This window comes from Cetorhinus maximus, chromosome 7 (genome assembly GCF_964194155.1).
Source record: "Cetorhinus maximus chromosome 7, sCetMax3.hap1.1, whole genome shotgun sequence".
Lineage (NCBI taxonomy): Eukaryota > Metazoa > Chordata > Chondrichthyes > Lamniformes > Cetorhinidae > Cetorhinus > Cetorhinus maximus.
In genome coordinates this window covers 24,842,146-24,854,566 of record NC_135885.1, presented here as the reverse complement: position 1 = coordinate 24,854,566, position 12,421 = coordinate 24,842,146, and the positions used below count along the sequence as shown (strand labels likewise).

The following is a 12,421-nucleotide window of genomic DNA, read 5'->3' as shown; positions in this document are numbered from 1 at the left end:
CTCAAACTCCGACCTCATCATTTGTATCCTCAGTATCTCATTCTATATGCATGTCATTTCTTTGTACCTAACATCTGCATTTTCCTCAGGAAGGGCCTCCTGTAAGCCTAGAAGTTGCTGTTTATTGACTAATTTAGGGCTAACCGTAGATTACAGTACTAATTTTTTTAGGGGCAATCTCACCTGATTTGAAGACTCCCTCTGAGATAGATCTCATAGTTTAAGGGAGCTATGACCATCCATCACTTCCCAAAACATCTGGTCTAGCTGGATGGGAGAAAATAGCTACAGTACAGGTGATATCAATCAGGCACTTTTCTTAAAGGTTATTGCCATTTACACCAATACTGCAGGATTTCTGCCAGCTTTCAACTGAAATTACAGTGGGGTAATAGGAAACGCTCAAACATTCTACCCCTTAATCATTCCATAAAAGGCATCCTTAGAAGGGGGAGTACTAGGCCAATGGAAGGTACCAAAATTCATAAACAAAGCAATGGAGGAAATGAATGCCCTGCATCAACTTGAATATTGTGTCGAATATTCAATTGGCATTGATTCCAATTTAAGCGCCCAGTACCAGATGACATTAGTTTGGTATTTGAGAATTGAGTAGGTATAGGACAAAGCAGAGCAGCTTGTCCAATGTGACATGCCCCTTAAAGAACTGATACAGCTATGGCACTCCTTAGAAATCAATGCAAGTGGCTAGCCCACCGACCTTTTTTGTTGTATTACAGTTAATTCCTCATTGACATTTGTTGTAGGGTGGCCGAGTTGTACTATTAATGATAGACTTGATCTGCAGACACTTCTTGGGTGGAAACATGAAGTTTATTTACCATATACTCAGCAGCAACTACATGTATGCTTTCAACTCTAACTCTATCTCTACACAGCCTGCTGAGGTAGCCTGCATGACTCTCCTATTGGTTACTACAGAGCAAGTGACCTTCCTTAACAAGTATTATTCTTAAAGGTGCATTTCACTCTAAATAAAACCATAATTACTACATTCCTCACCCTTTAACTCAGCTATATATATATTTACAAGTACATATTTTTCAAGACAACATAATATTTACACTGGGTAAGGAATTTACAAGTTCAGTCTTTCAGGCAGTTTCCTAGTACATGTGGAACGTCGCAGCTCCACAACTTCAGATTCTTTGCCAGGAACCTCCTTTTCCAGAGTTGCCTGAACATCAGGTGCTTCTTGCAGTTCTGTATCCTCAACTCTTACATGGACATCAGACACGTCAGCTAAAAGCAAAATACTGCAGATGTTGGAAATCTGAAACAAAAACAGAAAATGCTGGAAAAACTCAGCATCTGTGGAGAGAGAAACAGTTAACGTTTCAAATCCGTATGACCCTTCTTCAGAGATGTCAGTCCTGGGTTGAGTATTCTCAACAGGAAACACTGACCCGGTCATGATCACTGGTGGAACCAAATCTTGATGATTTATTTCTCTCTTCCTTAAATGGTTCACATGTTTACGGGTAATCTGGCCTTCCACCTCCACGTGGCAAGATAGAGGTCAAGTCACCACACTTATTTCACCCAGTAACCACTTTGATCCTTGCCTGAAACTTTTCACGTACACTGGCTCTCCAACGGTAAATTTCACCTCACGACTATGCCACTTGTGTCTAGTTTTCTGGCTTCCCTGACTCCTTTCCACCTTCCCCTCTAAATTCAGCAATATTAAACTCCGTCTCGTCCTGAGACGGTGTTTCAATAATAACTCAGCAGGTGTGACACCTGTTGTTGTGTGAGCGGTAATCCTGTAATGAAAAAGAAAGCATTCTGGTTTGGTTGCCAAGGAATCGCCAGCTAACTTTTTCATGCCTACCTTAAAAGTTTAAACCTCCCATTCGGCTAGTCCGTGCAGCTTTCGCCTGAGTGATACCATTGAGGTTGATAAACCGTTGAAACTCAGCACTCGTAAATGCCATGCCGTTATCGGAAACAACTACTTCTGGTAGTCCGTGAATGGCAAAACTCTGATGTAGTTTCTCAATTGTAGCGGCCGACGTTGGTGACTTCACCTCATATACGACCAGCCATTTAGAAAGGGCATCGACAATGAGCAGAAACAGTGTTCCCAGAAAAGATCCAATGTAGTCATTGTGAACCGCACCCTGGCTCTACCTGGCCACTCCCATGGGCGTAACAGAGCTGTCACTGGCAACTTTTGCAGTTGCTGACATTGCACACAGTGCTTTACTAAACTCTCTATTTCACCATCCATTCCAGGCTACCATAGATAGCTGCATGCTATGGTCTTCATTCGGGAAATTCCTGGATGGGCACTGTGTAGCTCAATTAAAAGTGGCTCCCTTCCCTTCGGAGGAACTATCACTCATGCTCCCCACAATAAGATGCCATCTCGGCTGCTTATTTCATGTCTTCTGTTGAAGTACGGTTTCATTTCGTCAGATACGGACTCCTGTGACCAACCATGTAGCACTTGTATTTGAACCTGAGATAGGACTGGGTCCCGATTTGTCCAGTCTCTGATCTGTCGAGCACATACTGATGAGGAATCTAAGAAATTTAACAGTAAAACCAGTTCCTGTGGAACTGGGACGTGCTCATCATTTTCTTGTAAAGGCAAACGACTAAGAGCATTGACGTTTGCGATTTGACTATCAGGCCTATGTACGAAAGTGTATTTGTATGCTGCCAGAATGAAAGCCCATAGTTGTATTCTTGCTGAGGCTATGGGTGGTATAGCCTTGTCCTCACTAAACAATCCAAGCAATGGTTTGTGATCTGAAATGGTTGTAAAATGATGGCCATGTATGTACTGGTGAAACTTCTTGACACCAAAGATGATGGACAGGTCTTTTTCTATCTGCAAGTATCCCTTTTCCACTGTGGTGAGCGTTCTTGATACATAATCTATTGGCTGTTCCATGCCGTCATCCATCCGATGAGAGAGCATTGCTCCCAATCCGTAGGGAGATGCATCACTTGTCAGCACCAACTCTTTCGTCTGGTCATAATGCGCTAATAGATTGGACGAGTTCAACAATTGTTTCACCTTTATGAAAGCTTCTTTCTGGGGCGCCTTCCAAGACCAACGTTGGTTCTTTTTGAGTAAAGAATGCAGGGGGCCAGCACTGTAGACAAACTGGGTAAGAACTGCCCATAATAGTTGATCATTCCTAGGAATGGTTTGAGCTCTGAGGCGTTCTTTGGTGAAGGTGCCTCTCTTATGGCTCTCACTTTCTCTCCAACCAGGTGGAGGCCCTGTGAATCTACTCAATGACCCAAATAGATTACCTCCCTCAAAAAACCAATCGATATTGAAGCAGAAACACGTGATTAGCTTAGTTATGTGTATAACCAGCAATTGCTTTTAATTTAATTGAATGATTGAAATCCATAACTTTCAAAGATAGATTTTGTTTCTAAAACAGACAAGACTATACAAAGAAGAGAGTAACTAGCAATATAAAGGTTAACTTTATTAAGAGTTTAGTATCAATATTTTGAGCACATTTTTCCATTCAAGAATTTAGCTTATATGTCTACAGTAAATAAGTATGCATTGGCCTTGTTTCTGCAGTCAGTGGTGAGGTAATAGTACTTACTGCTGATCTCAAAGAAACCTACACACAAAAATTGACCAAGCTCACCCTTTCAAATATTAATTTCATTCTGGCACCAGCTACAGAGGATCTCTGGCATCCAACAACAGTGATGAGCAGTCAATCAATTTGAAGAGTTCTCACAGTGAGCAAACCTGAAAGTAACAAGCAGGATTTATCATTCAATTTTTAAAATAATTTTACAAAAAGCAAAATAAATATTGGAACGTACACACTGGGTTAAGGTAGGAGATGAAATATCAAACTGGTAAAAAATAATATTTTTTATTAATTTAAAGGTCTATCAAATTTTTATCAAGGAATAGAGATTCGACAAATATGCAATTAGTTTTTTGAGCCAGGGAGAATGTTCAGCAGTAATTATAACTTAGTACATTGTTAAAATCCCAGCAATGCCTCATTTAACAGACAACTTTTTCAAGGGTTTTTACATTGAGAATAACAGTGTAGAAAGTGAAGTTCACATCAATTCAGCGGTTTCTAATTGATTTCCATTTCTGAGGATTTCAACAGCACACCCGATGGAGAAGCAGGAAATCATGAACAGCACCTTCAGGATTTCCACATTTATCTGCGCATTTGCAGATGCCAGAAGTTATTGTCAGTTTCGGAGTAATGACGGCTAATGGTAATAGTTTCTCTGTCATGATAAACTCCAGGCCATTATTGTTATAAATTACGATCGGCCATAGGTACCTTCTTGAGTTCAGTGGTGAACGTCATTACCATAAGCATTCAACATGTTTTAATTTTACAGGAAGCGATCCACGATGCCTAATACCTACTTTGTCAATAATGTAACCCTGGGACATGTAAGACCCTCTCTCTACCTGGTCTACAGGTTCTTGTCTGCACTCTGACATTCAACAACTTGAATGAGGTTCCACCTAAGGTGATACATATTGACTAAACCGCAAAGCAATAATACATACTCATGATAATATTGGTTGCTTAGCTTCCCTGTGAACCGGAGTCCGTCTCGGTGTCAATCTGGTGATGAATCCTCTGTACATGACCTTTAAGTGACTGGCCAAATCACTCTAACCCACTGCAGCAAAGATGTTTCTGTGTATTTTTTCTTTATACCTTTCTTTGCTATGGTTAAGCATGTTTTTAGTCCATTTAATTGGTTTTTAAGTACTTCACTGTTCATCTCCATGCTTTCTCCAGGTGTCTTCCGGTTAAGCCTCTTTTGAAGGTCACACTTGGGGTACCATAGCCAGCTTAGCTCTGCTTTGTTATCTCCAACAGCATTATCAATCTCCAAAGCTGGGAGGAGGAAGCGCATTTATTATTCCTTAACGAGGCACAGTCAGTTTGTCTTCCCTGGTACAGTTTAAGTCATTTTGCAGAACTTGCTGATTCTAGCAAGGCTTTGACTTGACTGGAATAACCATCATGCTTTGCGTTTTGAGCCCACATTATTACATTATTGCCAAAGTAGATATTAGGCATCGTGGATTGCTTCCTGCAGTTCAGTACAGTTCTTCAGATACCTTCGGTCTGGGTTCTTCTTTCACCTCGATGTTCCACGTTACCACTATGAGGCAGACTCCACACACAGGGTTACACCACAACTGGTCGGCCTACATTAACTAATATACAAGAAATAAAGAAACAGCTACATAGTTAAAAAATGATTGTGGATTAAAAAGGTGAATAATGTATTGGTTTACAGATATAACAGCAGTATCTGCCTGTGATCTGAGTTGAATATTTGTGTTGTTTGCGTGTGCCCTCATGTACTTCTCCAATCTTTCCCAAAGTAGACCAAATTAACACTTGGAAAGATGAAACCAGCTTTGAATCATTTAGCTGCTTTATTTTCCACAAGGCAAGTGAACTTACTGAGCACTAGCTGTAATCTAAACCCATTTATTCCACCCAGCTTCAGTTTGTTTCCAGTATGTAGAGAAAATAATGAACTTGCAACATGATTCCCTGCTGATGAACTATCTTGCTTGTTTTTTCAAAATTATATTATAGCCAATGGTTGCACAGAGTGTAAGAAACTAAATACATTTTGACTTCCAGCTCAGTGCAGAACATCTTGGACCATAACTTCCGACTAGCATCAGAAAGTGCTGGCCTGCAGGAATTAGAAGAAATAAATACCTACTTTCCTGGTCTTGAAAATTACATTGACACTTCCATTCACCGGAGTTGCTTGAGGTCCTCGCAGGCCCCAGTGAAGTCCAGCTCCAGTGGATTCAAGGGGGTCACACCCCCTTTCTCATGGTACCTGCTGCCACAAAGCAGCTAAGTTTAAAGGGCCAGAGAAATTGACAGGCTGGGGCGAGGGTAAGTGTCTAAGATAAGTGGATAGGATTGGGGTGGGGGTGTCCGGGAGCAGTCCGGTGGGGTGGGTCGGAGGTCTGGGGGGATGTGGGATTGGTTGGAGGTCCGGGAGGGTGGGATTGGTTGGAGGTCCGGGAGGGTGGGAGGTCAGGCAGAAGTCCGGTGTTGGGGGGGAGGGTCGGAAGTCTATGGTGGGGTGAGGCGGGGGGTGAGCCAGAGAGGTTGTGGGGGGTGGTCCGAGGTCCAGGAAGGGCTGGGTGAGAGTGGGAGGTGTGGCGGGGGCTCAGAAATGTGGGGCGTTCGTGGGGGGGTCCAAGGTCCAGTGGGGGAGGTCGGAAGTCCGTGGGATGTAGGGGGTGTCGGAGGTCTGAGGCAGATGTCAGTCAAAGGTCCGGGGGTGTAGGGGTGATGGGTCGGAAGTCTGTTGGTGGGGGGAGTCTGAGGTCCAAAAGGTGTGGAGGGTGGGGGTCGGAGGTTGGTGGGGGCTGGGGTTGTCGGAGGTTGGGGGCGGGTGTCGGAGGTCGGGGGAGTGGGGAATCAGAGGTCAGGGGGGTGGGGGGAGTCCTGTGATGGGAGAGTTGGGGTATGGGGGGAATCCCGTGGGGTCGGTCTGGGTCTTTACATTGGTTACTTAGAAGTTAGAAGAGGTTTTAAGTCTTTGAACTTCCTGTGAGTAACTCCCTGTGGGAACCATCTGAAATTTGTGATTTAAACCGCATAGTTCCCAGCGCAGTGCAATTGTCCAGAGGAAGTGTGCACTTCTGAGCAATTGCCGTGCAAACCCTTACCTGGGAACTTCGCAGAGGGATTCCCCAGTGCACCTTTGCAGTACCCCCCAAATCTGACAGTGGGGAGCTCAGAAATTATGGGCCCTTCTCTCTATAATCTTTTCCCTGTTAACTGGAAGGTGCATTAAGATCCCCATGAACTGCACTATAGAAATGCAAGTTCTTCCTTTACTTTTTCTTCCATCAGCCTATTTATAGTGTGAGCATTTAGTCAAACTGATTACCTGTACTTCAGCAAAATAATCTACTGGAAATGAGCTCTGTTCAGTTCAAATGAATAAAAGTTGGTTCAGCAAAAAATAGAGTAATTACTGGAATGTTTAACTATCTTTCATTGTCTCCACCACACTATTCTATTTGAATTATAATCCAAATCTCCAAAACCTTTTGTCCTTTGAATTTAACTAATAATTTTATTTTTAACATAACTTATGTAATGGTCTCCCTACACCAGTACAGTCAGAAATCCTTAGACATGACAATTAGGTTATTGCTATATATTTGTTTTATTTATTTAATAGTTAAAAATGTAAAACAACATCCATGATGCTCTGTATTTTGTGAGGAATTGTATAGACCTGATAGCTAAAGGAACTTTAAAGAAAGATTTTCTGTTTTCTTTATTATTTATTCTTGGGATGTGCCATGCCATGAAGGTTTCATTTATTGTCCATCCCTGAGTTCCTTGAGAAGATGGTGATGTGTCTCTTGAACTGCTGCTGTCCTTGTGACGATGATGATGCTCTCTTTAAGTAGGAAATTTCAGGATACTGACCCACAATAGTGAAGGAATGGCAAAACATGTCCAAGTAAGATGATATGTGGCTAGGAGGTAATAAAGTGCCCATGCTGATCTAATCATTCTCAGTGGTGAATGTTGGAGGACAAGGAGGTGTTGTTGAGGTAATTTTGGTGAGTCCCTGCAGTGTATCAATTAGATCAAACATGCAGCATTATAGTGTGCCAGTGATACGATGGGGGTGAATATTTAGTCCACTGGCAGGGGTGACAATTTGTTCCGGAGAGTGTTGAACTTCTTAAGTATTGTTGCAGCTGTACACATCCAGGCAAGCGGTGAGTATTTCATCACTCTCTACCTGTACCTTGTAGCTGAATGGGACAGGATGTGAGCCACTTGGTGCAGAACATCCAGCTTCTTCCCTGCTGCTATAGCCATGGTGTTGATGTGGGTTTTCCAATGAAGCTTCCTGTTGATTGTTCTCAGTTTGCTATCTGGGGTATATTACTGAAATTTACCTAAGTATCATGGCCAATGAAGATACTCTAAAGGCCATGAGGATCTAAAAAAGATCAACTATAAGGGTAACATAAAATATATGAGCAATAAAGCATGCCAGAAAAGACCCCATACTATAGTAATGCTTTTGCAGCTGGTCATCATGTGTCATCTTTAGCTCTCATCAAGTGACTATTCAGCAATTCCGGTACTTACACTTGAAACTGATAAGTTATATAGAATAGTTATATAGAACCTTAGTTTCAGGCTCAGTAAGTCACCAAATACCTGCTGCTCAATTATCTACAGAAAAACATTTCTGATCCTTAATGGGATAACTGCATAAGGCCACTGAAGATAAAATTTAAAATTCCTCTTGCTCCTCTCGTATTGTAACACCCTCTAATGTTTCATTTTTTTGTTCATTTTAAAGGTAACACAATATGATCCTGCTGATGATCATTATCAGACTGTCACTCCAAATGCTTTTAACACCATCTTTGTCAACCCAAGGAACTGCGGCCATCCATATTCAGGTATAGCAATTAAAGTTATGCTACACAATATCAAAATTCCTTTAGGTTATAAGTCCATCAGTAAATTACATGAGTTTTTATATTTTTCCATCCATCTGAACCAATGCTGAATTTCAATAACTATCAATATCTTTCTTAGCGAGATGTTCATCCAGCTCATTTTTTTCAAACAGATACACATAACTTTGTGGTATTATGTACCATAACGCTTATCAGTGCTATATTCCACTTAGCACATGGAAGCCAGGATTTGGGTGGCAGTTGTCATTGTGCGTGTCAACCTCATGCTGCATGATAGCTCAAAGTGTCCTTGCAGCAAATGGCACAGCTTTCAATCTACCTCTCTGTTCACCTAGACCCAGATAAGACAAGTTTCCCAGGGACATTTCCAGTTTGGGATGTCAGGGCTGCAGAAATGGTTAGTGGCATATTGGAGGGTAGATTCAGGTTGTACAGGCTGCTACCTTGGCATGCCTTTTTCACAAACACCACAGAAAGTGATTGAAGTGCTTCTAAGGAAGCATTCAATGTTATGATTAGTCAGCTATTCATATATCTAAGTGGTGTCATCAAATTTGCCATCACAGTTTCCTTTGAGTAAAGGAGCCTTCACCTGACCTAACCATCTGTTACAGTAAGTTAAATTCACCCCCACCTACAGATGCAGCTGTGCTGATACCTGGAAGTGGACACAAAGTATTTGACATTCAGTCTGATCTACATGGTTTCTCTCCTTAAGTCCTTCTCTCTTAAACATGTCAGACAGAGGAATTCCCATTGGGGAATCCATTGGTGTAAGTAACGTGTACTGTGGGAAAAATTACAATTAGCACGAGAACTTAAGTGCCAGCAGGAAAAATCACAATAAAATGGTTTTGAAATTACCAAATACATAAACATTAGTTTTACTGTGCCTTTTCCATATATTTCCTACCATTTCATACAAACGTACAAACTAGGAGCAGAAATAGGTCACTCGGCCCTTCAAGCCTGCTCCGCCATTCAATAAGATCATGGCTGATCTGATTATAATCTCCCGCCTACCCCGATAACCTTTCACCCCCTTGTTAATCAAGAACCTGTCTAGCTCTACCTTAAAAATATTCAAAGTCTCTGCTTCCACTGCCTTTTGAGGAAGAGAGTTCCAAAGACTCACGATCCTCTGAGAGAAAAAAATTCTCCTCATCGCTGCCTAAATGAGTGACCCCTTATTTTTAAACCGTGACCCCTAGTTCTAGATTCTCCCAAACAAGAGGAAACATCCCCTCCACATCCACTCTGTCCAGACCCCTCGATCAAGCCATCTCTTACTCTTCCAAACTCCAGTGGATACAAGCCTAGCTTGTCCAATCTTTCCTCATAAGATAACCCGCCCATTCCTGGTATTAGCCTAGTAAACCTTCTCTGAACTGCTTCTAATGCATTTACATCTTTCCTTAAATAAGGAGACCAATACTGTAGATAGCACTCTAGATGTGGTCTCATCAGTGCCCTGTAAAACTGAAGCATAACCTTCATACTTTTGCATTCAATTCTCCTCACAATAAACGATGTCATTCTATGAACTTTCCTAATTACTTGCTTTCCTGCATTCTAACCTTTTGTGATTCATGCACTTTTTCATTTGGGCTTGTGTTACATTGGACATCCAGCATAGCTGAACAGCAGAAATGGACAGGCAGAACAGACATGCGCCCAAAGTAATATTCGAATGAGGTGTCCACTTGTTTGAGACAAGCCTTTCCAAAGCTGCTTATCCAGCGCATTATAAGTAGTTATAAGCAGTTTTGGTGGGTAGCCCTCGAGTCTCCTCCTAGCCAAATACCACCTGAAAAGTGGTTGTGTACCATAAGGAAATCCAGGTTTTCAGCTCACAAAATCGTGGAATACTTGATTAGATACTCATGCATGTGATAAATATACATTAATAATGCATGTGATAAATATACATTAATAATGCATGTGATAAATATACATTAATAATGCATCTTCCTTCTTTTTCAGGGTCGGGGATGACCCATCTATGGGTCCATCAGAATCCATGTTGCAGCACAGGAGAACAAGTTGCACTGGGGATGCTTGCTGGGGCTGTCACAGGCACTGTGCTGAGGTCACTGATGTGGTCACTATGTTGGCTCTAAAATAACATTGCTGCTAAGGCAATAATTTTCCCATTACTATATATACTTAAGGGCCTTTAGTTATACAATGGTATTGCTGTACAAGCTTCTATTTTTGACTTAGGAAAATGACATTGACTACAGGCACAATTAGACATGGGGTAGGATTTTTAGGTCGGCGTGCGGGTGCGATCGGCGGGTCCGGGAGGGGCCGGGGAATGGACTGTCGCCCACGATTGGCCCCCGACCATGATTTCATGCAGGCTGGCCAATTAACGGGCAGACTGTGTGAAACATGCACTGAAAGGCTTAGTGCTGCCGGGGCGGGGGCGGGTGGAGGATGGGTGCTGACATAAGCGCAGGCACGGGGGAGAGCGGAATGAGAGACAAGAGAGCTGCCTCAGGGAGCTGAAGATTTTTAAAGCAATAAATAAAGATTTTAAAATGTGGCAAAAAATGTCCACACATCAGAATCAGTCACCTGAACATATACATGATGAAAATTCTGTCCGTACATTTTTTTTTTACTTAATAACGGAAACCTCATTCCGCCCTTGGATGAGGGTTCACCAAAAATGCAAATTTTTGCATGGCAGATTCGCCCATCCGCCAACCATAAGGTTGGATGGACCATGAAGAAACAGGGACAATTGGAACTTTAATGGGCTTAATTGCCCTCTTAATTGTCGGCGGGTACGTGCGAAAGTCAGACGCTCGTCCAAGGTCATCACGTGCTATTTTACGCTTGAGCTAAACATTCTGCCCATGAAATAATTAGCCTGCACTTTGGTTTCAACTAAGCTAGATCAAATAACCAAAGACTTAATGCACGGAAGGAATATTTTTGGAATTTTATTATAAGATATTACAAATTCACGTAGTGTATTAGGACAGCATTGTTAACATTATAGTGCAAGCTAAAGCATATTCTTCACACAAAATTAGAATCAAATTCTTCTGTTAAAATGTAAGTAACAGTTTCTGCTTAAAATGTAAGATCATTGAAAGTCGTATCACTATTTGTTGCATGTTTGGTGAAGCCACATACAATATTTTACCAATTCATTTTCCCTGCCCTCCCACCACTCCTGCACCCCCACCCTCACCAACTGGCGCCACTTTCTTAGTTTCTGGAGGCTATGGACCAACTTTAGCCAACTGGAGCCACGGATTTTTCATTGGCTACCTCTGTTGCTAAGCATCTGACCTCTACTTGGAAATTCTCCACATTGGGATGGCTGAGATGGGCAGCACAACATCGTGAGAGGCCACAGATGTAAACGCATGAGGCATTAGTCCAGAATACAATTGATTGAAGTTTCAACATTCTTACACATTGAGCCCCATTGGAAGGTGTCCAAGTCTGCGTTTGAAGATACATCAACAAAGCATTTTTTTATTTGTTATACACAAGGACTGGATTCGGACACAAAATAGGTTTCCACCAGCACAAATGCAAACACAGTCACATTTGGTCGTTCAAGGTATTTTGGAATTTGTCTCAATACAACTTCAGTTTTAGCTGCGTTTGTTCCTTAAAATTAAATATCAGCAGCAATGTGTACAGACTAATCATTCCTCTGTCCAAGCAAAGCATCATTTTCCATTTTCAACCATCCTGACTATTAAATGGTGGGGACTTGTTAGCTTCATTCATCCAGACATCTAATGTATGTGTAGTGGGGATAGGGAAAGTGAGTATTGGGGCCAATTTTCATCCTGGCTGGTACCTCTGGGATTGATGGTAATTGGAGGAGGGGTTGGTTAAAAGGATATCTGCCACTTTCCCAGGAAGTCTTTGGTCTGCTTTTTGATTCCCACT

General features: G+C 41.9%; 1 protein-coding gene across 1 annotated transcript in view; it reads left to right on the top strand.

The window, feature by feature from the left end:
* plekhb1 (pleckstrin homology domain containing B1) overlaps window positions 1–12,161 on the top strand; it is a 98,358-nt gene extending 86,197 nt beyond the window's left edge. Inside the window, exons 5-6 of the mRNA XM_078545232.1 lie at window positions 8,377–8,479; window positions 10,484–12,161. Coding sequence (XP_078401358.1) covers window positions 8,377–8,479; window positions 10,484–10,620 — 240 coding nt within the window. The 3' untranslated portion in view covers window positions 10,621–12,161. The remainder of the gene's footprint in view (window positions 1–8,376; window positions 8,480–10,483) is intronic.
* The last annotated feature ends 260 nt before the right edge of the window (window positions 12,162–12,421 follow it).